At 39.4% G+C, this 27758-nt stretch overlaps 1 protein-coding gene across 1 annotated transcript; it reads right to left on the bottom strand.

Moving 5' to 3' along the window:
- Nucleotides 1–27758, bottom strand: LOC306860660 (cadherin-like protein 26). The gene is made up of 17 exons (XM_079402469.1): nucleotides 27674–27758; nucleotides 22409–22531; nucleotides 22107–22256; nucleotides 21854–21998; nucleotides 17312–17484; nucleotides 17028–17159; nucleotides 16732–16914; nucleotides 10123–10442; nucleotides 9879–10021; nucleotides 9484–9708; nucleotides 8771–8992; nucleotides 4754–4872; nucleotides 4216–4317; nucleotides 3661–3744; nucleotides 3541–3576; nucleotides 3354–3446; nucleotides 1–770 (listed from the first exon to the last, which is right to left on the bottom strand). Exons 1-17 carry the CDS (start codon nucleotides 27707–27709, stop codon nucleotides 543–545), a joined length of 2514 nt encoding a protein of 837 aa, XP_079258595.1. The 5' UTR covers nucleotides 27710–27758; the 3' UTR covers nucleotides 1–542.

The following is a 27758-nucleotide window of genomic DNA, read 5'->3' as shown; positions in this document are numbered from 1 at the left end:
CGGTAGATTAAACACTGATTTTTATTAAACATTCATCGATTCTCATACGTCAGTGTACAAATAATACTAAAACAACAGTCAGACTTTCATATTTTTACAGTGAAGGATTCAAAACACCAGAAACAATTTCACGCCCAGAGGAACAACAGACCCAGATATGTCAAGAGTTTGCATAACACAGTCAAAATAGACATTCTCTTCAAACACGCTTATCAGCAACTAAACATGCTATTATCACCATTCACCCATGTACTCTTAGAGCAGGTTTTATCAAATTATTACACCAGAATATTTTTTTTGCATTAAATGTCAGCAAATTATTCCCCAAGAACACAGTGCAAAAAATACAGAACGAAAAAGAAACAAAACAAAAGCCAAAAACCCGAGCTCACATAAAACTACTCCTTTGTTGCTTTGTTGCAACACTGTGGATTTTTGCATTCAGGAAATGCAAATGGAGTTATATTTATCATCGCTGATACTGTAGAACTGTAGTAAAACTTTTGAAGACCTTTTTTGCATTTTGTCCTAAATATTTATATTTAGGCTAAACCTCCTGAGATAGTTGACACCTTCAGGTCAGGTCTGGAGATCACTGCTAGCCGACTGAACCGGCTGTCCAGATTTTTAAGCATCTCTGGATGAAAGTCATCCTCTGGAATGGATATTGCATCCAATTCATCATTGATTGTAGGCTGTCCTTCCTCTGCGTAACAGCACGGTTTGTAAATATCACATTCCTCATCATGGGCTTGGAGAGCAAGTAGTTTCTGAGGAGAAGAAGGGGAAAAAAGTACCATGAAAATTATTTCCTTATGTCCTGTCAAACATTTGGACACAATTAACCACATTTATTTCTCACGATCTAAACAATCCTGTTGATCTAGAGTTCTTAATGTTTACTCAAGGAACAAGGAACGTTTTCAGAATGGTTCTCTCAAAGTTATGAACAAAATTTATTCCAGTAATGTTAATAAAATGTTAATTTAGAGTTATCTGCTCTAAACTATAATTTGAATGTCCACTTTAGATGTTCTACTAACTATACTTTGCAACACAACTAGAAGTCATCGGAGTATTAGCAGACTTTCTACATAGTATCTGCTAACGCTTTATTTTGATGCTCCCCTAACAGACATTCTACTAAGTAACTTTGTATAAGTCAAATTATTCTACTGACCCTGACCTTAACTTTCTGTAACTAATACTCTTATTATTTAATAATAAGAGTATTAGTTAATAACGAGATAATTTTTCATGAAAACGTTTTTGCTCTGTTTTTCTGAATTAAGAAAAACAGAGCAAGAATTTCGTAAGAATTACGAGATAATTAAGTCATTAATTCAGAAAAACAGAAATAATTTTTTTTCATGAAAAATTATCTCGTAATTCTGAGATAATTAACTCGTTAATTCAGAAAAACAGAGTAGATTTTTTTTCCTCAAGTGAATGCAATACGCTTCCGTAACTTTCCCATAATTTTTGAAAAATTATAAAATGGAATGTTCCCTTATTGCTCAAACTAGTGCTGTCAAACGATTAATCACATCCAAAATAAAGTTTTTATTTACATAATATATGTGTTTATATTTATTATGTATATATAACTAAAAACACATGCATGTATATATTTAAGAAAAATATGTTGTTTGTTTATATTAAATATATTTATATATAACAAAATATAAGAATATGAATATGAATAAATGTATAAACGTAAATATTTTCATAATGTGTGTATTTATACATACATAATAATTCATAAATATATAATGTAAACAAAAACTTTTATTTTGTATGCAATTAATTGCGATTAATCATTTGACAGCACTAGTTCAAACAAACAAACAAATAAAGTTTGGTAACACTTTATAATAGGGAACACTTATTTACTATTATACTACGGGGCCGTTGAATGCTTGAATCTGATTGGCTGACGAACGTTCTGAGGTGTGCAATTATTTTCAGGGAAACGCACGGCGAACGTAGTTCCAGGCAGCTCTCTTGACCGCATTACAGTTCCATATCACTTCGCATAGTTAACTGTAATAACGGAAATTAGCATACAGTAGTGCTAGCGTTACCTATACAGCACACAGGACTAACAAAAACAACAACATGACAGACATTTCTCACTAGCGAGGTAATAACAGCGCTGCATCTTAAAGCAGACTTACAGTTTAGAGACGGTGCTTCAGAACACTGTTGAGGGACACACAGAGGTAGCCTAATTCATACAAGCTCTCTCTCTCTCTCTCTCTCTCTCTCTCTGTTTCTCTTTCTCTGTGTCTCTGTCTCTCTCGCTCTCTTTCTAATAACTTCATTATTAACTGCATTAGTCTGCTATCAACGGCTCAAGCCTCCATTGCCAGCTTTAAAATGACGTTTTGGAACTAGCAAAAGAGTCGTTGGATGAGATGCGGAAGAAATAATCCTACCCACAATAGCGATTTAAGTAGAAAAACCGGACGAATCCCTTGAAATATATAATCTGATCGATGTCTTGAGGTGTGGCAACCGTAGTATAAACGGAATAATTGACTCCGGACCAATTATTCCGCTTCGCGTCGTGGCCGCATCACCACCTCGGGTGTGCATTATTTTTCTAATAATTCAACGGCCCGTCGTCAATTATTCCTTACTTAACTACGACTTTTCTCTCAATAAACTCCTAATTAGCTGCTTATTAATAGTTAGTAAGGCAGTTGTTAAGTTTAGGTATTGGGTAGGATTAGGGATGTAGAATAAGGGCATGTAGAATAAGGCATTAATATGTGCTTAATTACTACTAATAAATGGTTAATATTCTAGTAATATGCATGCTAATAAGCAACTAGTTAAGAGACCCTAAAATAAAGTGTTACCTAAAGATTTTAAAATGTTTAAAAATTGGACGTCATTCAAAATTAACTTAATGGTAACATTAACACAAGATTCTTAAAACTCTTTTTTTTTTTCATTTTTTAGATGACATTACATTTTATCACAAAATTCACAAATTATAGTTCTGAAATTAAGAAAAAAAATATATAAATAAAGATTGAGTAGACACTAGAGTAGTAATGTACGGTGACATTATATATATATATATATATATATATTTTTTTTTTTTTTTTTTTTTTTGAATGACCCTCTAACACTAGCGTTCCCTATTCTAATTTTATTCTATCAATTTGTTTTATTTTTATTCATGATGAAAAAACCTTGCTACGTGTACTGCGTTGGGCTAACCGAGACTTGCCAAAGCACTTACATATTATTGCTGTTTTGTTGGTTTTAATTGCTTCTATTGTCCTCATTTGTAAGTTGCTTTGATAAAAGCATCTGCTAACTAAATGTAAATGTAAAATCACCTGCTTGATGAGAATGGCAAGGTTTTCACCCATGTAAGATGCTTTGGTGTGGCAGGAATAGTTGCTTCTACAACTTGATTTGACACTCGATTGCTGGTTGAAAAAAGCACAGACAATGTTGAGAAAAAGGCTGAGTTTTGCTGCAGTTAGCATATCATGTGAATTATTACTGTCATTTTATTCTTACCTGAAAATTTCCTCTGTATGCACGTCTTGTGGAATTCTGAAAAACATACAGAAACGGTCCATTGCAAATCAAGAGAAATGACCAACACTTTGAAATCTTGCTGTAGCTGTTAATACTGACCCTGTACGTCGAGTGTTGGAATGGCTGGTCGTTGTAGACTGACGATGGAGTCTGTGAAACGGCCAGCTGTCCTTTGTGCATCACCTGGATGTCATGAAGCAAAATTATCTTTTTAAGAAAATGTCTCCTGTTTATGGTAGCAAACAGGATGCACAATTTCAATTTAAGGAAGTAGGAATAAATACATTTTTTTTTTTTTTATTATTTCTGTTTGACTTACTCTTGAACAATTTATCATACACACAACATGCAGGCTATTTCCAGAAACATTATAGACAATATTAATAATAATTGTTTGAATTTGGTTTGACAGCAAAATATTATTTCCCAGAATGCTCACTGTAAAAAGTGATAAGTTGACTTAACTTAAAAAAATTGAGGAAACCCCTTGAACTTGACAATTCACTTAACGTATTTTTTTAATTATTATTTACTTAATAATTTTAAGGCAACGGGTTTCCTAAATTGTTTTAAGTTAAGTCAACTTATCACTTTTTACAGTGCTCTAATTCACCCCAACTGTCAAAGAACATGAAGAGTTTTATTGTTACTCACAGTTTGTGATGTGCCCTTCTGGCTTGAGTTCATAGTTTTAGTCGCATTTATACCGTTTACGTTGGAAGAATCAGTTTTGTGAATACCTACACTGGAAGACACCTTCATGAACACATAAGGATTTACATTAAAAGTTATTCAAGGCAACATGTTTAATGTTTGATATAAATATGAGCTGAACTTATCAATACTTTACACTAAGGTTAGGTTTATTATTATTAATTAATGATTTGTACTAACCATGGTCAAAAATGTTTAAAGCATTTTTTAATCTATAATCATAATGCAATGTAATGCTATTCTACAGTATTTGTTATATTGCAATAATTAATTACAACACAACAAGTGTGTGTGTGTTAAATTATACATTTTATATTTATATTTTAACATTAACAAATGATGTGTGCATTGTTCTTTCATGTTATTACATAAACTAATTACTTGAGATAATGTTGACATAAATCCTTGTTTTAAAGTGTTACCTAAAATTGAATAAAATGCACAAATTCAAACATTACTAGTTGTGTGATGAAATTACCATGCAGTCTGTTCCTGGATTTTCCGTATTCGTTTTGATGAGATAACCGAGGCCATCATCCATCATAATCATTTTTTTCTTTGCCTTGCAGGACATCAGTAGACTTATTAAGCACATTGCTGAAATATAAAAAGAGAGTATTTATATTAAACTTGGATACTTTCACAAAGTTATCAGCTCCATTGAACCCATTTTGAAGTGTCTAAATGAATAGTGAATTAAAATTTACTCAGGCCATTGAAGATGTTTGAGTTTGTTTCTTTATTGGACTTGGAGAAATGTAGTATTACATCACTTGCTCAGCAATTGATCCTCTGTAGTGAATGAGTGCCGTCAGAATGAGAGTCCAAACAGCTGATAAAAACATCACAATAATCCACACCACTCTAGTCCATCAATTAACATATTGTCAAGTCAAGTCACCTTTATTTATATAGCGCTTTTAACAATGTAAATTGTGTCAAAGCAACAGCACAATATCAAAAAAGGAAAATAGTGTGTCAATAATGTAAAATGAAAAGATAAAAAAAAAGATTTTCAGTTAAAGGCATTTCATTATTGAATTCAGTGATGTCATCATCCAGCTCAGTTCAGTTTAAATAGTGTCTTTGCAATCAGGTCGACGATATCGCTGGAAATGAAGTGTCCCCAACTAAGCAAGCCAGAGGCGACAGCGGCAAGGAACCAAAACTCCATCGGTGACAGAATGGAGAAAAAATCCTTGGGAGAAACCAGGCTCAGTCGGGGGGCCAGTTCTCCTCTGGCCAAACGAACCAGCAGTTCAATTCCAACTGCAGCAAAGTTAGATTGTAAGGGCTCAACTGGTTCCAGATGGCTGTCTAAGTGGCGGGGTCCTCACTGGGGATCTGTCTCTGGCGCTCATCTCGGTGTCCTGGTCTCCGCTGACGTTCAGGGCTGTAGAGGTCGTCTCTGGGTGCTGATCCACCATCTGATCTGGATACGGACTGGATCTGGTGACTACAGTGACTGGGGATATGTCCCCGGGGCTCATCCAGGTGTCCGGCCTCTGCCGACGATTAGGGCCACATACATCATCTCCCGGTGCCGATCTATCATCTGATCTGGACACGGACTGAGAAACTGAATAAAAACAGACAAATATTAGCGTAGATGCCATTCTCCTTATGATGTAACGAGTACATCATGTGTTATGGGGAGTGTTCCCGGTTCCGGTTGATCTAATTAATGCAGCCTAACAATTCTTTAACGGATTTGAATAATAGAAGTGTATTAGTGTGTTATGTGTAAGCCAGGTTAAAGAAATGTGTCTTTAATCTAGATTTAAACTGACAGAGTGTGTCTGCCTCCTGAACAGTGTTAGATAGATTGTTCCAGAGTTTGGGTGCTAAATAGGAAAAGGATCTACCGCCCGCAGTCGATTTTGATATTCTAGGTATTATCAAATGGCCAGAGTTTTGAGAACGCAGCAGACGTGGAGGACTATAATGTGAAAAGAACTCGCTCAAGTACTGAGGAGCTAAGCCATTCAGGGCTTTATAAGTAATTAACAAGATTTTAAAATCTATACGATGTTTGATGGGGAGCCAATGCAGTGTTGACAGAACCGGGCTAATATGGTCGTACTTCCTGGTTCTAGTAATGACTTGTAACGAGGAGGCAGTGTCTTTAAGATCCATGTGCAGCTTTATTATCACAAAAGAATGGTCATAAAAACATAAGTCAATCACAGGCGTCAGGTACCACTTGTCATGGGGCTGACGAGACGTGAGACGTGCGGATCCATGTGCAAAGCTTTATTATAAAACATGGTCATACAGGCAGGGTCGGGAGACAGCAAACAGGTATGGCAGAGGCAAGACAGAGCAATCCGTGGAGCAAGCGTGGGTCGACGATCGGCGTACAAAATCCAGACAGGGCAAGGCAGAGAGAATAATCCAAGAACTCGGGCAGGAATCAAAACACAGGAAAACTGACTAGAAAACAGGGAAACGCTTTGTAGAGTAGACGGGCTAATAATACTCGGCAGTGAGCAAGAGCAAGTCCCAGACTTAAATAATGAGTGACGGTGATTGTGAAATTGTGATCAGGTGTGGGCGAGATAGTGAACAGGTGTGCGTGTCGTCGGTGCAATGGATTGTGGGAAATGGAGTCCAGTGTGTTGTGAGTGAAGTCAATGTGGTGAACGGGTGACCTCTAGTGGTGGTTGACCGGGAGAGCATGGACCAGATTCGTGACACCACGTAGGCAGAGCAGAATCATAAACAGAGTTCGGGCTAGAGGTCTGGGCAGGCAGCAGACAGATAACACAACAGATCAGCAAGGCAGGCAGAGTCAAATTAGGCAGGCAGAGTTCTTTCATAAACGGGTAAACAGTCCAGGTCGGCAACAGGAAATCAAACACGGGATAAACGCTCAGAAATGTCTGCATGGCAAGAATAAGACTTTGCAATGAGAGCAAGGGTGGAGCAGATTAAATAGACCAGTCAATGGGGAACACCTGTGCAGGTAATCAGTCTCAGGTACGGGGTGTGATGGGAAATGAAGTCCGAATGACAGAGTTAATACTCAGGTGAAGGATCCCTCTGGTGGTGATCGGAGGGAGCCACAGAGGCTGAGTTCGTTACAGGACTGTAGCTGCTGCATTTTGGACCAACTGTAATTTGTTGATCAAGCGTGCAGAACAACTACCCAATAAAGCATTACAATAGTCTAACATTGAGGTCATAAACGCATGAATTATTATTTCTGCATTTGACGTTGAGAACATATGTGGCAATTTAGATATGTTTTTGAGATGGAAAAACACAGTTTTAGAGATGCTAGAAACATGGCTTTCAAATGAAAGATTGCTATCAAACAGCACACCTAGATTCCTAAATGATGAAGAAGAAATAACAGAGCAGCCGTCAAGTGTTAGATAGTGTTCTAGGTTATTACATGTGGGGTTTTTAGGTCTGATAATTAACACATCTGTTTTTTCAGAATTTAGCAGTAAGAAGTTACTCGTCATCCAGTTTTTTATATCGACTATGCATTCCGTTAGTTTCTCAATTTGGTGTGTTTCACTGGGCCGCGAAGAAATATAGAGCTGAGTATCATCAGCATAACAGTGAAAACTAACACCATCTCCTGATAATATCTCCCAAGGGTAACATGTAAAGCGTGAAAAGTAACGGCCGTAGTACTGAGCCTTGAGGTACTCCGTACTGCACTTGTGATCGATATGATACCTCTTCATTCACTGCTACGAACTGATGGCGTTCAGATAAGTACGATTTGAACCATGCTAATGCACTTCCAGTAATGCAAACAAAGTGTCCTAGTCTGTTTAAAAGAATGTTGTGGTCGATAGTGTCGAACGCAGCGCTAAGATCCAGTAGAACTAATAAAGAGATATAACCACAACAAGCAGGTCATTTGTAATTCTAATGAGAGCAGTCTCAGTACTATGATACGGTCTAAATCCTGAAAGTGAAAGGATGCATGTTTGTAAGAAACAAACAAACCCATCATTAACATTTTAACTGTTGTTTTCAGCTAAAATATGAGTCCATATTCCATAACATTTCTTCCTCCAATACATTCTTATGGCACCCATTCACTGCAGAGGATCCATGGTGAGCAAGCGATGAAATGTTCAGAACAAACAAAGTCACCCAAATCTTGGATGGCCTGAGGGTAATTAAATTGTCAGCAAATTTTCATTTTTGGGTTTCAGTTCTATTCCTTTAAAATTAAGTGAATAAATTACCCCCAATTCTTCCCCAAATGCAGAAAAACAAACATTCAAAGTGCCTTGTGGCAAAACAAAACTACAGTATTTACAGAGAACAAAAATAAAACTTTCAAAATTGTATGTGTCGTTCAAAAACAGGTTTCTACAGGTTTCCATGGCAAGTCTTCAATTGTTTTACCACACCTTTCATGCTTGGATTGACTAGGATTGTACAGAAGGGTTTCAGTATTATGAAACCGTTTGCAAAATCCTTCATTACCTATTAGTACTCATCCAAATATTAGACATCACCATCTCACCTGTGAGAATCAGAATTGCAAGAATAACCATCCAGGCGGCAACAGGCCCCATCCGAGTCTGCAAAACCATCCTGGCATGGCAGTTGGGAGTGATAGAGCAGTCACACACTGTGGCCGTCAAGTTCTGGATGGAGTAAAGTCCCTGCTGGTCTGATATTTTGATCTGGAGGAGGTGATGTCCTGAATACACAAGTTTGTCTTTTATAAGACTCACCGTTGTGCCTTCAGGAGAAAAATAGTGATGATAAAATGAGAGTTAGTATTAGTGTAAGTATATATGGGTCAATATTTTGAATAATTAAGAGATTTAAATGTTTTTCAAATAAGTCTCATATGCTCACCAAGGCTACATTTATTTGATCAATAATACAGTAATATTGTGAAATATTATCACAGACTAAAATTACTATTTTTTATTTGAATATATTGTAAAATGTAATTTATTCCTGATCAAAGCTGCTCAAGAAACATTTATTATAAATGTTGAAAATAGTTATGCTGATTAATATTTTAATTTTAAACATAAAAAACTTAATTATTCTAAACTCTTGGCTGTTAATGTAGGCACAGGAATCTTAAGGAAGTCATGGAAGAACACTCAGGACATAATTTACCTAAAGTCAGCATGTGTTAATAACCTATTTTATTTTTGTGATGCGTTTTCAAAATGAAATATGATGTTCTGGACTGAGTGAAGAAGACAGTGGCATTACCATGAGCTGGTTCAACCCTCCATTTGTCCTTGACATCTCCTAAAAGCTCATAGTAGAAAGGTGATCCATATGGAGGAAAGTCCAGGTCTACGGCTGTGATGTTGACCAGTGTGGGCTGTTTATCTATGCATATGCTAACTGCATTCCTCTCCAGTATTGGCACGTTATCATTTTGATCATTCAAGTGAATCACCAGAGTTCCAGTCCCTGTCAGCGGAGGAACACCTGCAGATCAGAGAATGGAGGAAACAGAAATTAGAGTATAAAACATGATCAGGAATCATGAGGTATTTTTTTTATGCAAGTAAACAAGATATCAGTTAAACTAGATGTAAGTAAATGCATGTATCTCAAATTAAATTAATTTGAAAATAAAAGGAAATAAAACGTCTTACCTTCATCCACAGCATACAGGGTTGCTATATAGGTGTCGTTTATCACAAATCGTGACTCTCTATCCAGAATTGTAATCGTGGATACTTTTCCAGTCTTTGCATCAATAGTTATCCATTTAGCAATATCTTCACCTGTAACAAACCTGAGATTCAAAGAAACACCAGATGACTTCACCTGATACTTTGCTTTTAACAGTGTCAGAGCCATTAGTGAAACATATACAGTAATATTAGCTTCTCTTACTTAAATGTGTTTACGTGGCTTCCATCCATGTCTTTAGCGGTGAAGGTTGTAAGACTTGTTCCAATATCTATGTTCTCCATTACCACAACGTGTTTAACAGGGGGTATAAACACCGGAGGGTCATTGATATCTTCAACATAAATGGTCACTGGAATGCTTTTATAGAGGTTTGCAGCACTCATGTCAGAGCTTTGGGATATTTTCTCGAGCACCCACATGGCATTTGGTACTTTCTTTTTAATCTTACAGGAAAAGTAAGGAATTTCATTCTGGACACTGATGGACAAATTGTGATGTGTTTGCTCCTCGTAATCCGTTTGCTGAAATGAATAAAGCGAGTTTAGAGAAAAATCAACATTAAAGTATATAGAGATATTTTTGTATCTGTTCTGCTTTAAAATACCTCCTATCCCAGCAATCCGTCATATATTGATGCTTTGTCAGGACCCCTTTAGAGTCACTTTGAGCCCAGTCTCATGAAAATGCATATCAATAGCCCGATTTGTTTTTTGTATTTTACGTGCTATTTAGATGTAGAAACTGACTTTCATTCAATACGCACGTTTGACTTGCATTTAATACACAGTGTTTGCGTGCATATGATACACACTGTTGGTGTGCATATAAAACACAATTTGGCGTACGTATAATACACACCTATCCCACACCCCTAAACCTACCAATTGCGTTTCATATGCACGCCAAAGTTGATTTTTGCATATAAATAGTACACCAAACAGAAACAGAAAATTATGCCATTGAAATGCACATTCGTGAGATGGGGTCACTTTTCAACGTGCAGGGTATTCCATTGCATTGAGCTGTTTGCCTTATGCACCAGACCAAGACACATTTCATGGTTTGCATGCATTTGTAAAAATATAAATAATTTTATATAAATTTTGGAGCACCTAACTCCACCCCTACCCTAAACCTACCAACTTCTGAACAATACAAAACAGGTAACAGGTAAATGAAAGTACAGTCACAGGTATTTATTGCAAAAACTGTCCATACAAAAGCAGTATAAAATCATTACAAACAAGTTGTCTGTTCTTTGCACAAAGATATTGTCAGGCTTCAGAGTAAAACATAAGGTTTTAATCGCTGAAAATGGTCCCGCTCCAGTAAATTACTCACATTTTATGCATAAAGATACCAGGGGCTAGATTTACTAACAGATTAGGCCAGCGCAAACCATCTTTTGGCATTAAAATAGTACTGTCAGGATTTACTAAAGACGCGCATTGTAGAATTAATGCGAACAAGGCTATTTTTGCCCCGACCTTATTTAATATGCACTTGTTTCCCTTTCAGATGCAACATTTATGGGAGGAGACTATTAAAATGAATTACACAATGCAATTTACAAACACTTGTGCTTGTCAAATTACTGGTATTTGCGGTATTATTTTACGCCTAAAAGCATCCGAACATATCCTTTTTGGTAATTTGTGCTGCGCTTGGTAGATTGCATTGGTCATTAACGAAATGAGATGTTGAGAATTTGCGCGATGTCAGTAAATCACCCACAGAAAATTCCACACCCATCTGCGCTGTTTTGGAACTGTGCTCTCGCGCTAAAATCTGCCCTTTTTAGTAAATCTGGCCCTAGGTGTGTTTGATTTCATGTGGCGCTGCAAAGGCCGATCGGCGGCTGACTTACAGCAGTGTATGCCGGTTAGAAGCATGATGCAATCGGTCATGAGACACACAAGAGCCAATGACATTTCACAACCAGAGCTGATGTGACGCTTCTTCTGGCAGCAATTTTTTTAATTTGTGCACAGACTGTGCATAGGATCTGACCTTTATGGTCAATGGAAATGGTGATCGCGTGTATTTCTCTCACGAATCAAACGCTTTGCCTCGGAATACTTGGAATATTAATAATTATATTGTGACTGTAGTTGTATCTGCCTCTTATATGCTGTGTTTTGTTGACAAATGGTAGGTTTAGGGGCAGGGGTTGGGTTACTTGCTCATAAATGTGTAAAATAATATAATGTAAATAAAATTGTGACTGGTTACATTGAAAAATCACAACCCAACATATATACAATAATGTTAAAATTATTACCAAATATATAATTTAATCATGACGATATTATAGACCCTTTGTCTGTTAGTAAACAGTGACATTTTTCTGTGGGCGGAGCTTAGGTTGAGTCCACTGACCGCTTCACTAACGCTAGCTATGAGAATTGAAGATTGAAGACAAATAGTGGTGAAAATCGTCTCGGTTACGTACGTAACCCTCGTTCCCTGATGGAGGGAACGGAGACGTTATGTCGTGACGTCATAGGGGATTTACTTGGAAACCCCAAACATCTCTGACTTAAGAGAAAACGCCAATGAAAATTGGCTAGTGGATTTAGCATACCTGAGCCACTCCCCGTACATACGGGTATAAAAGGGCAACAGGTGCATCCACTCATCAGGTTTTACTCACTGAGGAGCCAAGAACGAGTCCTAGGCAACCAGCGATGTTCCAGATTGTGACATGGGGACATAACGTCTCCGTTCCCTCCATCAGGGAACGAGGGTTACGTACGTAACCGAGACGTTCCCTGTCTGTCGGTCACTACGAGTTATGTCATGACGACATAGGGGTCTTATGGAAAGCGCCACGACCTGAACCCCGTCACGACCTTGTGGCATGCAGATGTTGACAAGCTAGCCATGCCATGCGAAGGTCGCAACCTTCCCATTGCCCCAGCGCAAATTCGCTAACCTTGGTGCCCGCAGGGACCACTGAGTACATTGCTGGAGATTTACCCAAGAAGTCGGAAGGGATTTCGACCCTCTATGAAAGATAGCTTCAAGTCTTTCCTATTTGTTGTTAAAGCTTGGCAGTAACGACGGGGAAGCGAGCCTTCCGGAAAAGAGCGCTACGGAGGCCACATCCTGCCCGAAGGGAGGTAACATGTGGAGACACTGATATGGACTGACCCAGGCCTGGGGCAGTACTACATACGACTGGACCCTGGGGCAGATCCTACCTAGGAGTAGGGAGGAAGGCTGCCAGCAGGGCCTTACAGAGAGCTCTGTCAAAGGGAAGACACGGCTTTACCGTGAGGGAAACCGTACCGTGGACGAATACACGTGTGGGATTACCCGAAGGGAATCAGGCCATACGGACACCTAGCCAAGTACAGGGGCTGACTGGAGACCCGGGCGAGCTGCTCCGCCCAGTCTGACTGCCGTGGGTGCTGGAGGACTCCACCAGGGTTCGCCTGGAGGAGGAAAAAAGGCGCTCGTATCCCCGGGTGAGGGGGAATGGCGCAGCAAGCGTGACACCGGCCAACTCTTCCCGCCACTTACCTGTTACCCAACACACGGGAAGAGACTGGCTCAACACGGAGACTGTAAAATCTCGAAGGTGTTCGGTGTCGCCCAGCCTGCAGCTCTACAGATGTCTGCCAAAGAGGCGCCGTGCGCCAACGCATAGAAGGCGGCAACACTCCGTGTGGAGTGAGCCCTCACCCCGAGGGGGCACCGCTCGCCTTAGGATTGGTACACCAAGGCGATGGAATCCACTATCCAGTGGGCCAACCTCTGCTTGGAGACAGCCTTCCCTTTCTGCTGACCTCCGTGGCAGACAAAGAGTTGCTCAGAGCTTCTGAAGCTCCCGGTGCGGTCCACGTATATGCGCAATGCTCTTACGTGACACAGCAACGCCAAGGCTGGATCAGTGCTTGCAGGTTCACCACCTGATCGCGGAAGGGCGTGGTGGGAACCTTGGACACGTATCCAGGCCGGGGTCTCAGGACAATGTGAGAGTAGTCCAGCCCGAACACAAGGCACTCTTCACTCACCGAAAACACTTGGAGGTCCCCGACCCTTTTGATGGACGTGAGCGCGGTCAGGAGCGCTGTCTTAGCCGACAGGAATTTCAGTTCGACTGAGTCTAGCGGCTCAAAGGGACCACTCTGAAGTCCAGCCAGGACGATAGAGAGGTCCCAGGAGGGCATCCGTGGTGACCTAGGGGGATTCAACCTCCTGGCACCCCTCAGGGACCTCACGATGAGATCATGCTTTCCCAGGGACCGACCGTCCACTGCATCGTGATGGGCCGCGATAGCAGCCACATACACTTTCAAGGTGGAGGGTGACAGCCTACGCTCCAACCTTTCTTGCCGGAAAGAAAGCACTACTCCAATCATGCATCTTCGGGGGTCTTCCCGGCGAGAAGAACACCAGTTCGCGAACAGACTCCACTTCAGTGCATAGGCTTGCCTTGTTGAAGGAGCTCTAGCCTGAGTGATGGTCTCTAATACGGCCTGTGGTAGACCACTTAAGTCTGCCGCGTCCCGTCCAGGAGCCACACATGAAGGTTCCACAGATCTGGGCGCGGGTGCCATATGGTGCCGAGCCCCTGAGAAAGGAGTTCCTTCCTCAGAGGAATGCGCCAGGGAGGGGCTGTCGCGAGGAGAATGAGTTCGGGAAACCAGGTCCGGGTGGCCCAATACGGCGCGACCAACAGGACCTGCTCACTGCAGGCTCACTGGGGGAAATGCATACTTGCGTAAAGCCCGAGGCCAGCTGTGTGCCAGTGCGTCCATGCTGAGGGGCCCCTCGGTGAGGGAGAAATATAGCTGGCAGCGGGAGGACTCGCGGGAAGCAAACAGGTCTAGCTGAGCTTCCCCGAATCGACTCCAGATCAGCAGGATCGTCTCGGGATGGAGTCGCCACTCTCCGGGGAAAATGAGCTGTCGTGAGAGCTCATCGGCCACACGATTGAGCTCCCCCGGAATGTGGACAGCGCGCAACGACCTGAGCTGCGTGTGACTCCAGAGGAGGAGATGGCGGGTGAGCTGTGACATGCGGCGTGATCGTATACCTCCCAGCCGGTTGATGTATGAGACAGCCGCAGTGTTGTCCGCACGGAGAGATGCACTGCCGCAAGGCCAGATGCACTGCCAACAGCTCCAGGCAGTTGATGTGCCAAAGCAGTCGAGGCCCCGTCCAGAGCCCCGAGGCTGCCTGCCCGTCGCATGTAGCGCCCCAGCCGGTGCTGGAGGCATCTATTGTGACAACAACATGCCGGGACACTTGTTCTAAGGGCACCCCGGCCCGTGGAAAGGCAAGGTCCGTCCAGGGGCTGAAGGAGCGTCGACACTCCCGTGTGATATTCACCCGAAGTGCACCATGGCGCCATGCCCACCTCGGGACTCGGGAGTGCGACCAGTGCTGAAGTGGTCTCATATGAAGCAATCCAAGCGGCGTGACTGCAGCTGCGGATGCCATATGCCCCAGGAGCCTCTGAAACTGTTTCAGTGGAACCACAGTCGTGCCTCTGAAGGAACTGTGGTTCCACTGACAGGATTAACGTTACCTATGGTTGAGTGACTCATATCTATAGAGAAACCTAATGTGCAGTAAAGAGAAACTCACCTGTGTCTATCTAGTCATGAAGATGTATATATATATATATATATATATATATATATATATATATATATATATATATATATATATATATATATATATATATATATATATATTTCAATTTCAGCTGGCAACTATTTTTACAGCTACATGAGAGTGAACTGGGCCAAAATACAAAAAGTAAGTTAAACATTCAATGTGATGGATATATTATTTTATAATGTATCATGCAATGCATATACTTTAAAATAGTTAGCCTATTTTAAAGTATATGCATCCTGTAAATGATGTAAGCTAAATTTACAGGGACATTTTAGTACCTTTACAATACTTTACATACAGTAAGATGTGCATATTTTCTAGAAAAAAAAATTCCAGAAACTAATTTTGAACTTTCTGTGTTTGATTATTCTTTCTTGTCAAGTTCTTAGAAATTTCAGCCACTATCAATCACAACAATGTATATTACAGAGGATTAAGCATATAAATCGGCAGTTGTTTTACACACATACACACAGACATTATTTCATACACAGCATAATCGTGAGATGCATAAGAAATCTTTAGACACGTAACAATAAATAATCTATAACAACAAAGACAATACTTTAATGAACCTTTTCTGATAAAAAGTGTGCGCTGCAAACGCAACCATTTTTGGTGATCATTTCTGTCCAGTCCGCTCGTTTTATTGCATTTAACCACAGCTGTCGTCGGTTTTTTGTCTGGCAGTGGCAGCAGGTATGCAATAAAATTTCAAATCGGAGCCTGTACCATGTCGATTCTGGCACCCAACATAACAACAAGATGATATTTTAAGATCCTTATATAGCCGAATCTGCGTTGATTTGAATGGGCCTTGAATTTGCCTCGAGCTAGCGCTGTGACATAATTGTGACGTCTGCACAAAAAGGGTCTATTCCAAATGCCTTTTGCATTGGCATACTGACGCCAAAGGTTTTTAATTTAAAGCAACGGAGGACCATGCATGTCAAAAAATGGGGTAAAGGGGTACCCTTTGCGTCAAAAATTTATGCCAAAGGGTCCTGACCAAGCATCAATATGTGACGAGTTGGGAGTGAGAATGTGTTTTGTGCAGAGTCAACTATAAAGGCATTTCTGTGTAAACACTGATTTTAGAGCATCATAACCAGCAACACACATACTCAACCTTTGGGCAGGTTGGCTTACAAAACAAAACATCAACCATCTACCTACCTTAACGACTGTTAAAATTCCTTCATTCGTAACAGGGTCTGTTTCTATTTTGAATATTTCTTCTTTATCTTCGTGGATTGTGTATTTGGCTTTCCAAGCTTTTGAACCATGGGCGTCTTTGTCTGTTACTTGCAGTCGCAGAACTTCAACCCCAGTTTCTCTCTCCTTGACCTTCCCTGGTCCCTAAAATAAGTCAAATATTTAATTTGGTTTCACTGGAAAGTATTTCTAACTTGCCATTAAAAGCAATAGTCAAGAAAATCACAAGCATAATAACAGTCAACTATGAAACTTACTGTTTTGCCAGAGAACTCTGGAAGATTGTTGTTATTGTCTGAAATATTGATTATCAGTGTACTTGTACTTGAGAGCTGTATCTTTTCCCCTTTGTCCTTTGCTTCAACAAGGAGTGTGTATTTCTGAGCTTTCTGGAAAAGATTCATTTAGCAGAAAATTTCTTAGACGGGAAAGGAGAAATATTCATAAAGCACGAAAAAAAAAACGTGTTGTCTCAATGAGCAGATGTATCATAGGTACAAAAATAATGCATTAATACCAATGAAAGAAATTAAGGTCATACCTCATAGTCCAAACACCCCTTAAAATAAATTGTCCCAGATTCTTTTTGCTGATGAATATAAAATTCAACATGATCTGTCTTTGGTGTGACAGACTTGATTGTGAAAACGAATGTTCCATTGTTTGTACTTGAATCATCCTGATCAGAAGCCAGTACAGTCAGTACTTCCTTGCCTTGATACATATTGAGAAAATTAAGTGTTAATACTTACACGTCCATTATTATTTATCAACCCAAATGCTGCTTCAAACCTATATACTGTTATTTATCCTGTGGAAAATTATGCTGTAAATATATATACTGCTCCGGGTGTGTGTTCACGGTGTGTGTGTTCACTGCTGTGTGTGTGCACGTTGGATGGGTTAAATGCAGAGCACGAATTCCGAGTATGGGTCACCATACTTGGCAGTATTTCACTTCACTTCACTTCACTTCATATTGTGTGTGTGTTCACTGCTGTGTGTGAGCACTTTGGATGGGTTAAATGCAGAGCACGTTTTCCGAGTATGGGTCACCATACTTGGCCATATGTCATGTCACTTTGTCACTTTTATATATATATATTGCCAGTCCTCTGTCGTGTGTGTCATGTGTTCCCGCTTCTTGTGTCCATATTTGGTTTGTTTCCTGTCCTTGTGAAATGTAATCATTAGTTAATTCTTGTCCAGCCGTGTTCGTCTCATTATCTGATTTACCTGTATATTTATAGTCCTGTCTGTTCAGTTTGATTTGGTCTGGTCTACTTGTTACCCCCAGTGTTTCCTGTCTGTAAGCCTTGCCTTGTCTTGTCCTGCCATGTCTTGTCCCGATGTCTACATTAAAGACTATTATTTGAGTTTACGTCCTCGTCTGCGTGTTCCTGTTTCGTCCTCGTGTGTGCACCATGACAGAAGACCAGACCTAACAGTAAGCAGCGCCCCTTCACTCCGTTTTGAAAAGTCTGTTTTTTTTTTTGTTCCTGTGTCTGTCCGTCCCTTGGCAAGAAGTCGCCACTCGTGATCCCACCATAGGCTCTTCTTGTAGTGGCCGCGGAGGCCATTTCCAGCTGCCTGCACCCTTGTCGTGGAACTGGAGGCGGTTGCTGAGGGACCCTGTGAGGGCCCCTGACTCCTTGTCATGCCCAGGAGAAGCCTCAGCTTCCGAGCTAGCCCAGGAGGGCTTCCTGTTCCTGTGGGTTGTCCTGTCCCAGTCCTGTTCCTGTCCTGTCTTGTACTGTTCAGTGTGTCTAGCCCCGGAGGGCTCCTGATACCCCCTAACTTCCCCAGGGAAATTTGGGGGGGGGGGTAAAAGGGATCCGGCTGTAGGGGCCGAGCCGAGGGGTCCGAGGCCAAGGCCCCGAAGACCATCTGCCATGGCCTCCTGAGCTCCCAGCTCCGCCTTGGCCTCCATCTGTCTGTTCCACTCTGGAGGTCCCCGTCCTGTGTTCCTGTCCGTGTCTGTCCTGAGGGGCCTCCAGAGCGCCCACCCCCCCCTCCCCGGTGGAACTGTTAAGGCTCAGGACAAGCCTTTCGGGAGGGGGGAGTTATGTCAGTCCTCTGTCGTGTGTGTCATGTGTTCCCGCCTCTTGTGTCCATATTTGGTTTGTTTCCTGTCCTTGTTAAATGTAATCATTAGTTAATTCTCGTCCAGCCGTGTTCGTCTCATTATCTGATTTACCTGTGTATTTATAGTCCTGTCTGTTCAGTTTGATTTGGTCTGGTCTACTCGTTACCCCTGGTGTTTCCTGTCTGTAAGCCTTGCCTTGTCCTGCCATGTCTTGTCCCGATGTCTACTTTAAAGACAATTATTTGAGTTTACGTCCTCGTCTGCACGTTCCCGTTTCCTCCTCGTGTGTGCACCGTGACATATATTTATTATTATTATTTTTTTAAAATCATTACGCAGCCCTTGCTGTTCAACGACGGTTTATGGTGACCAGTGGCTGTCAAGCTAAAAAAATGCATATTCAATGGATGTGATAAAAAAAAAAAAAATTATAAAAAAAAGTTATTAATTAACCATGTATTTGCCTGCAGTTAAATGGATACCCATAAGGTTTTTGTTCAAAACACGCTACATTGACTGTCCATTACACCAAAACACTGACATTTCAAAAAGTACACAAAGACATTGTAGAAGTAATCAATGAATTGAGCAGTTTAACACATATGTTCTGGAGAGATGTGATTACGTCATATGATGAGCATGTTTAATTTAGGCTTTTATTCACATTAAACATTGATCAAGGCACATACAAAGAGCACATCTTATATGGCAAAATAGTAGCTCAAACATATTTGCGTCACAACTAAGAACAAAGTTCACTGGTTCTCGCACATCAAGCAAGCATGTTTGAGCTTTCATTTACCATACAAGTTCTATGTTTGTGCACTGGGCTGCGTTTCTTGATAACAATTGATCTTAGCGATTAAGATAATTTTACTACGAGTCATTATATGAACGTTCGTTATTGTTTCGTGTGCGTTTCACAAAAATGCACTTAACACAATAACATAATCGCACGTAGCTTTTCCATTTGTGTAGTGCTGAAATGTCACCTTATAGAATGGCTCGTAATTGTAGTACGCACTTGTTTATTGAAATGTTAACCTAATGCTGTGTTCCAGACAACAACAATTTAATATAATATAATATAAATATACTATATATATATATATATATATATATATATATATATATATATATATATATATATGTGTGTGTGTGTGTGTGTGTGTGTATATATATAGCTATTATAGTATATCATATCTAGAGACGTTATTTCCAGGTACAATGCATGGCTGGTTTTTCATCATTCATTCATTCATTACATTTTTTATTTTATTGGTTTAATTTTGTTAAAGGGGTCATATGATGCTATTTCATGTTTTCCTTTGTCTTTGGAGTATTGCACAAGCTGTTTGTGCATATATAAGATCCCTAAAGTTGCAAAGATTAAAGTCTCAAACCCAAAGAGATATTCTCTATAAAAGTTAAGACTCATCCACGCTGTCCTAAAACGGCTCATTTAAACACACACCCACATGTCTACGTCACGGTGTGGGAAGATTTGCATAATACTGCCCAAACGTATACGTAAAGAAAGAAGGCGGAACAATTATTCTCGCTGTAGTATTGTTGTTGCCGCAGCCATGTCGTGGAGATGCCGTGTTTCGTTGTGAAAGTATTTTGTTTGGGCTTCCAAATGAGGACACAACTAGAAATCAGTGGTTTACAACACTGTTCCAGACCAGTACAACGCAAATATTCGAGTGTGTGCAGCACATTTTACGGAGGACTATTTCCTGAACCTGGGAAAGAGTAGCCTACAATGTGAACACTATGAATGGCTGTCAACACTATAAAGTGAGGCAATTCCAACGTTGCAAGGACAGTCTGGTGCTTCTGACTCACAGCCTGTAAGTACGTTTCGATATTTAAAGAATTGGCTACTTACTATTCAAACACAAGTTTTGAGCAGTGTAGAGTAGCGCTTGTTTGTCATTTCTACGATCACAAATGCAGACATGGTGTTATGTTTATGCAGCGCAACGCAACGTAAAAAAAGACTGTATGAGTAATTATAATCTGTAATTATGTCCTCTCTGGAAGCAACAAATGCCTCGTTTATAATGGGTTTTATTGTTTTTGTGTCGTCGCACATTGAATGTTGGTAAGGGGCTTAACATTTCCGTCACATGCTTGAGGTATTCGCCCAATCAAAACACACTGGATAGCTGGCCAATCAGAGCACACATTGCTTCTCAGAACGATGAGTTTTGTAAAAATCAGCGTGTTTCAGAAAGGCGGAGCATAGAGGAGCAACAATAATGTACAATGTGAAAATACTGTGTTTTTTGAACCTCGAACCACGTAAACACATTGCATTACACCAAATACACTGAATAATTATCTTTTTAGCAACATCATATGACCCCTTTAAATTAATTTAAACAAATAAATACACAAGCAAAGCTATAAACTAATGACTAAATACACATAAGAACAATATTGAAGTCACACTGGAAATGAATAAAGTTTAGGTACACTTTGCCGGTTGTCCTGCAGGTGACCTTATAAATCTGTCTCCTTACGACACACTTAGGGAGCAACGATGACTTCAGAGCACTTGTAGATCTACAAAGATTACTTTGTAAGTAAACGATACTTTTGGGAAACAGGCCGTAAGTCTAAGATTCGTATGACCATTTTTACAATCTACTTAGCCTTACGAAGCTTTTGGGAAACGCAGCCCTGATCAGTGATCAATGGTGTTTTCGAAGATGAACAAAAGTCTTTTGGATCCACATGAGGGTGTGTAAATGATGACAGAATTTTTATTTTTGATTATCTTTTTTTATAGTACCGGCAGCTGCAAAAGCCCGTGTAGTGTGTAGTAATTAGAATAATTAAAAAAAAAGTTTACTTTCGTGTTATGAAGAGAAAAATAGCAACACTGTGGACTGCAATGACACGAGGGTGAGTAAATAATGACAGGATGTTCTGTTGTTTTTTTCATAAAGGGAATAGTGAAGTAGTGAAGTACAAACTATAATGGATTACCTTGATCATGTGACTCGTCCACAGTCACTTCATAGACTGACTTTTGAAATTTTGGTGCATGGTCATTTATGTCCAATATTTTGATCTCAAGCCCAAGTCTTGTATCCACTTCATTATTGGATTGATTTCTTGCTTCAAATGTTGACTGCAATTGATTCCAGTGAAAATTAATATACAAGGCTTCCTTGCAGTGTATTTGAATGAATTTCAATGCTGTTATGCAATGGATTCAGTGTTCTTAAGGATAACTTACACGGAGAAGTTTAGGGCCGTTTTCATAGTCCAGCCTTCCATGTACTAAAACATAACCTGATTTATCAATGCTGAGAATATCCTTTGGCTCTTTATCCACACCATCACCATGTAATATGTAATTTACTAAATAAGACCTATCAAGTTCAACCTGAAACACAAACAACATACACACTGAAATATTCACATGATCATTATTATCCAGCAATTTAACATGTACTGTTATGTGAAAAATAGTATTCAAATAAAACTGAACTGAATGAGCTCTATAGCTGATGTGGTGACTGTTTTGATGCTGCTCACCTTTCCTATTTTATATGGAAACGGACCAGGGTATTCTTCCTCAATAGTAAACGAATCAATGATCCATGCACGCTTCTGTCGTATCCTCGCGCTGTCAGCCCATATACACACGCTCCAGACAGACTGAGTTGAAATGACAAAAGTTACAATAGTTAAGTCAATGTGTGAATCTGGCCATAATATGTCCATATTATAGAGGAAGAAAATGTCCATATTATATGAGAAATAGCACTGAGTTTAATGTCAACTAAAAAACTAAAAACAAAAGAAAAACAATTTCAGCACTCATAATTCTTGTGAAATTGTACTTCATCTTCATGAAAATAATATGAAAACAATACTAAGCAATATTTGAAGAATGTTGGTCAATGGTAGCCACTGACATTTATAAAAAAATTTTCTGAATCAGAATGAGCTTTATTGCCAGGTATGTTTGCACATACGAGGAATTTGTTTTAGTGACAGTAACTCCACAGTGCGACAGAATGACAACGACAGGACACAGATAATAAAAAAAAAATATGTACAAATATACAAAATGGACAATATGCAAAATAGCACAAACACAAAATAGACCATTCAGTATGTGCTGGTATGTTAGGTGCAAGTTTGAACTGTAATAAGTATGTGTGTTAAATGAAAACTAAAAATAAAAAGTATGATAGTGTTGCGAGTTTCATGTTTATTGTTAAGTGTTCATGAGATGTATTGCCTGAGGGAAGAAATTGTTTCTGTGTCTGGTCGTTCTGGTGCTCAGAGCTCTGCAGCGTCGACCAGACGGTAACAGTTCAAAGAGGGAGTGTGCTGATGTGAGGGGTCCAGAGTGATTTTACCAGCCCTTTTGTTCACTCTGGATGAGTACAGTTCTTGGAGACTGGGGAGTGTTGTACCAATGATTCGCTCAGCAGTCCTGACTACCCTCTGTAGTCTTCTGAGGTCCGATTTGGTAGCTGAGCTGGACCTGACAGTTATTGAAGTACAGAGGACGGATTCAGTGATGGCAGAGTAGAACTGTTTCAGCAGCTCCTGTGGCAGATTGAACTTCCTCAGCTGGCGAAGGAAGTACAACCTCTACTGGGCCTTTTTGACAATAGAGTCAATGTGAATGTCCCACTTCAGGTCCTGAGAGATGGTGCTGCCCAGGAATCTGAATAACTCCACTGTTGTTACAGTGCTGTTCATGATTGTTAGTGCAGGGGGTTTTCTCCTGAAGTCCACGATCATTTCCACAGTTTTGAGCGTTTTGAGCTCCAGGTTGTTAAGACTGCTCCAGACAGCCAGCTCTTTAACATCCTGTCTGTAAATAGACTTGTCACCATCCTGAATGAGGCCGATGAGTGTGGTGTCATCTGCAAACTTCAGGAGCTTGACAGAGGGGTCTTTAGAGGTGCAGTCGTTGGTGTAGAGGGAGAAGAGCAGTGGGGAGAGTACGCAGCCCTGAGGAGCTCCAGTGCTGATGGTGCGGGTGCTGGAAATGTATTTTTCCAGCTTCACTAGCTGCTGCCTGTCTGTCAGGAAGCTGGTGATCCACTGACAGACAGAGGTGGGGACGGAGAGCTGAGTTAGTTTGGGTAGGAGGAGGTTTGGGATGATAGTGTTGAAGGCCGAGCTGAAGTCCACAAACAGGATCCTCACATAAGTCCCTGGTCTGTCCAGGTTTTGCAGTATGTAATGCAGTCCCATGTTGATTGCATCATCCACAGACCTGTTTGTTGTGTAGGCAAACTGGAGGGGGTCCAGTGATGTCCTTCAGATAAGCCAAAACCAGCTTTTCAAATGACTTCAATTTCAACTTTTTTTTTTAAATTTTGCACTTCAAAATTGCTAATAAATTTTACCACAAATTACAAGGGCAAGTAACGCATTGAATTAAGTGAAGTAAAAAGACCGAATGCTTATTTTCTTGTAAACTGCAATAATGTTCTATTATTTGCAACATTTTGTTTTTTTTTACAGTGAAGATGGTTTTAAATTTGAAATGTAGATCCTTAAATTACATTGAAAATTTATTTTAAACATAAACATTTTGCCGAGAAGGTTTTGACAAAACAATTAAGTAAATTTTCAGTCATCAGCATAATTAGGTTAATTAAATACAGTTTTCACTGCATAGACGTACATTGTTTGTTTATACTTGATTTTATCACCAAAAGAGACGATTAATACTGTTGCATAAAGATTCTTTATTCGTAATGTCAGGGTGAAAGTCCCTTCATTTAGCCTGATGGGCATATTATTTATGATTTAACTTTAATTAACTCATTTGTTTTCCCACTGTGAAATTTGGTATGATCAGAGGTAGACAGTAACAAAGTACATTTATTTGATTACAGGTACATCTCAAAAAATTTGAATATCGTGAAAAACATTTTATTTTGTAACTTATTTCAAAAAGTGAAACTTTCATATATTTTAGATTTATTACATGTAAAGTAAAACATTTCAAAAGTTTTTTTGTTTTAATTTTGATGATTAGAGTTTACAGCTCATGAAAGTCAAAAATCAGTATCTCAAAATATTAGAATATTTACATTTGAGTTTCAATTTAATGACCATCCCTACAGTATATATTCCAGGTATCTCTTGTTCTTTGAAACCACAATAATGGGGAAGACTGCTGACTTGACAATGATCCAGAAAATGATCATTGATGCCCTCCACAAAGAGGGTAAGTCAGAGAGGGTCATTACTGAAAGGTGTGGCTGTTTACAGAGTGCTTTATCAAAGTATATTAAATGCAAAGTTGACTGGAAGGAAGAATTTGGGTACGAAAAGGTGCACAAGCAACAGGGATGACTGCAAGCTTGAGAATACTGTCAAGCAAAGCTGATTCAAACACTTGGGAGAGCTTCACAAGAAGCGTCTTACCTGGGCTGTGGAGAAAAAGAACTGGACTGTTGCTCAGTGGTCCAAAGTCCTCTTTTCAGATGAAAGTAAATTTTGCATTTCCATAGAGAATCTATGGGGTATTGTCAAGAGGAAGATCTCCCAAAAATGCAGATGACCTGAAGGCCGCTATCAAAGCAACCTGGGCTTCCATTACACCTGAGCAGTGCCACAGGCTGATTGCCTCCATGCCACGCTGCATTGATGCAGTAATCATTCATGCAAAAGGAGGCCCAACCAAGTATTGAGTGCATAGAAATGAACATACTTTTCAGAAGCCTGACATTTCTGTTTAAAATATCCTTTTTTATTGATCCTATGTAATATTCTAATTTTCTGAAACACTGAATTTTGGGTTTTCATTATCTGTAAGCCATAATCATCGAAATTATAAGAAATAAAGGCTTGAAATTTCACTCTGTGTGTAATGAATCTATGTAATATATGGGTTTCACTTTCTGAAATGAGTGACAAAAAATATTGACCTTTTCATGATATTCTAATTTTTGAAGATGTACCTGTACTGTACTTAAGTACATTTTTGAGTATCTGTACTTGACTTGAGTACATTTTGTTTTTCTGGAAAATTTTGTACTTAACCTCACTAGTTTGGAAAGGTGAATATCGTACTTTTCACTCCACTGCTTTTCTATCAAGGTCCTCAAAGTAGAAAGTCATTACTACAGTATCTAGCAGCTTTGAAAGTCAGTAGGTAATTTTTTTTTTTCCTTTTTCAGTATTATTTTTTTTCAGCAATCATTCTTGTTGGGTTATGGAAAGTGATTTCCCAGCATTTCTTGAACACTGATCAGTTGCAAATGTGATATTTATTTACAACAATTTAATAATAAGTTATTGTGATATTACACACAATATTTTCTGATTTTGAAAAATTGTGTAAACGAAAATATTACGAAAATAAAGCCACAGAAGAACTGATGTACGCCTCCTAACAAAGAACAATAGGTGTTTGGCTTGAAGCAGCACTGTTTTATGGCAGTTTTATTTTTTCTTATCAGTATTTACATCAATTTCACTGTGCACTCAGTTCAAATGTGGATTATTACTGGCTACTAGATGTGTGCACACACTGCCAGAGGTGGGTAGGACTGTTAAATAAAACAGTGTTTTGTCAACTCACTTGTTTCTTTTCTGTAGGTTTTCAACATTCTAAAAGATCTTTATTCCAAAGATACTACAAGCTAGTCAATGTATTCAGTAGGCCTAATGTATTGTAAGTCGCTTCTAAGGCATAAGGTATTGAAAGTATTACATACAACAATAAAACAGTGCATTGACATAAAAAAGGAAATGTCTTTTTGGTACTTAATTACTTTTAAAAGCAAGTACTTCTGTACTTTTATTTAAGTAAAAATCTGTCTTTGTAACTTTTACTTGTTATGGAGTAATATTTGACCAGCAGTATCTGTACAGTACATTCACTCAAGTAATGGAGTTATGTACTTCGTCCACCTCTGGGTATGATTAACTAAAAATCTAATTTAATTTGATCATGAGGTTATAGTCCATTGACAGGCCACTTAACAGACATCCACATATCTGCAGCCTAGCTGCTGAAAATATATGCAAAGTATCCTTTAAAAGTTGAATAGTTGTCAGTATCGGTTAATGATGTCAAAAGCTAATTAGTTACTGCTGATGGAAAAACTTTAAAAGTTTAGGACCTCTGCCAAATCAATATCTAGGTGTTTTCCGAAAACATGATATGTATTTTCTGGCCAGCATTCACAGTAATAAATCAAATGTGATGTGTGTGATGTTTATGTTATAAGAATGCTTGAGGACATATACGTTTGCAAACCACATCAGAAATTTTCTTATTCACATGTCAGTCCTTGAAAAATGAAGCTCACATCTGTGCAGATTGTAAAGAATACTATATACAATAATTAGATATTGCCATGCATTTTGACTCAGTTCACATAATTATTTATTTTTTATTAATAATAAGCATATATGAGAGTAGACGGGTGCTTTAAGGCATGAGATTACAATGCAAACAATTATTAAAGTGCAGACTAATGTTCTTGTGTCATGACCCAGAAGATTTAGAGGAACGAAAGTCCCTTTCATCCACACCCCTAATGGCTGTAACATAAACCAAACTCAACAGAACTAATTCAAACATGTCCTTCCTTTACAGTTCTTACTATCTGACGCATGGCAAACAATCACATCAGTTAATCATTCAATGGAAAGCAAAGTTTCTGTAGCCCATTGTTCATAAAGCTGACTTTACACAGTGTGACAGACTTAGTTCCTGCAACATAAATGCCTGTTATCAAAAGATATGAGCAGAGAAACATGAAGCAGTGCGAGCGGCTCTAGTGTATCACATCACACAGAACTTTAACTCACCAGCAGCAGGAGAAAGCTGACAGGAAGGGTCCTCATGCTGAAGCAGATCGTCACTGAGACTGAGCTTTCCTCTGTCTCTTACAGT

The sequence above is a fragment of the Barbus barbus genome (genome assembly GCF_936440315.1).
Source record: "Barbus barbus genome assembly, chromosome: 41".
In the NCBI taxonomy this organism is placed as follows: domain Eukaryota; kingdom Metazoa; phylum Chordata; class Actinopteri; order Cypriniformes; family Cyprinidae; genus Barbus; species Barbus barbus.
This window is presented reverse-complemented; position numbering and strand designations above follow the sequence as displayed.

What these genes read in the sequence shown, in the direction of transcription:
- LOC306860660 (XM_079402469.1), bottom strand. Translation starts at nt 27,709, where the DNA reads ATGAGGACCCTTCCTGTCAGCTTTCTCCTGCTGCTG. An exon ending in AGAAGGGCACATCACAAACT is followed by an intron (nt 3,745 to 4,215) that starts GTGAGTAACAAT and finishes CATGACATCCAG; the next exon opens with GTGATGCACAAAGGACAGCT. An exon ending in CATACAGAGGAAATTTTCAG is followed by an intron (nt 3,447 to 3,540) that starts GTAAGAATAAAA and finishes TTTTTCAACCAG; the next exon opens with CAATCGAGTGTCAAATCAAG.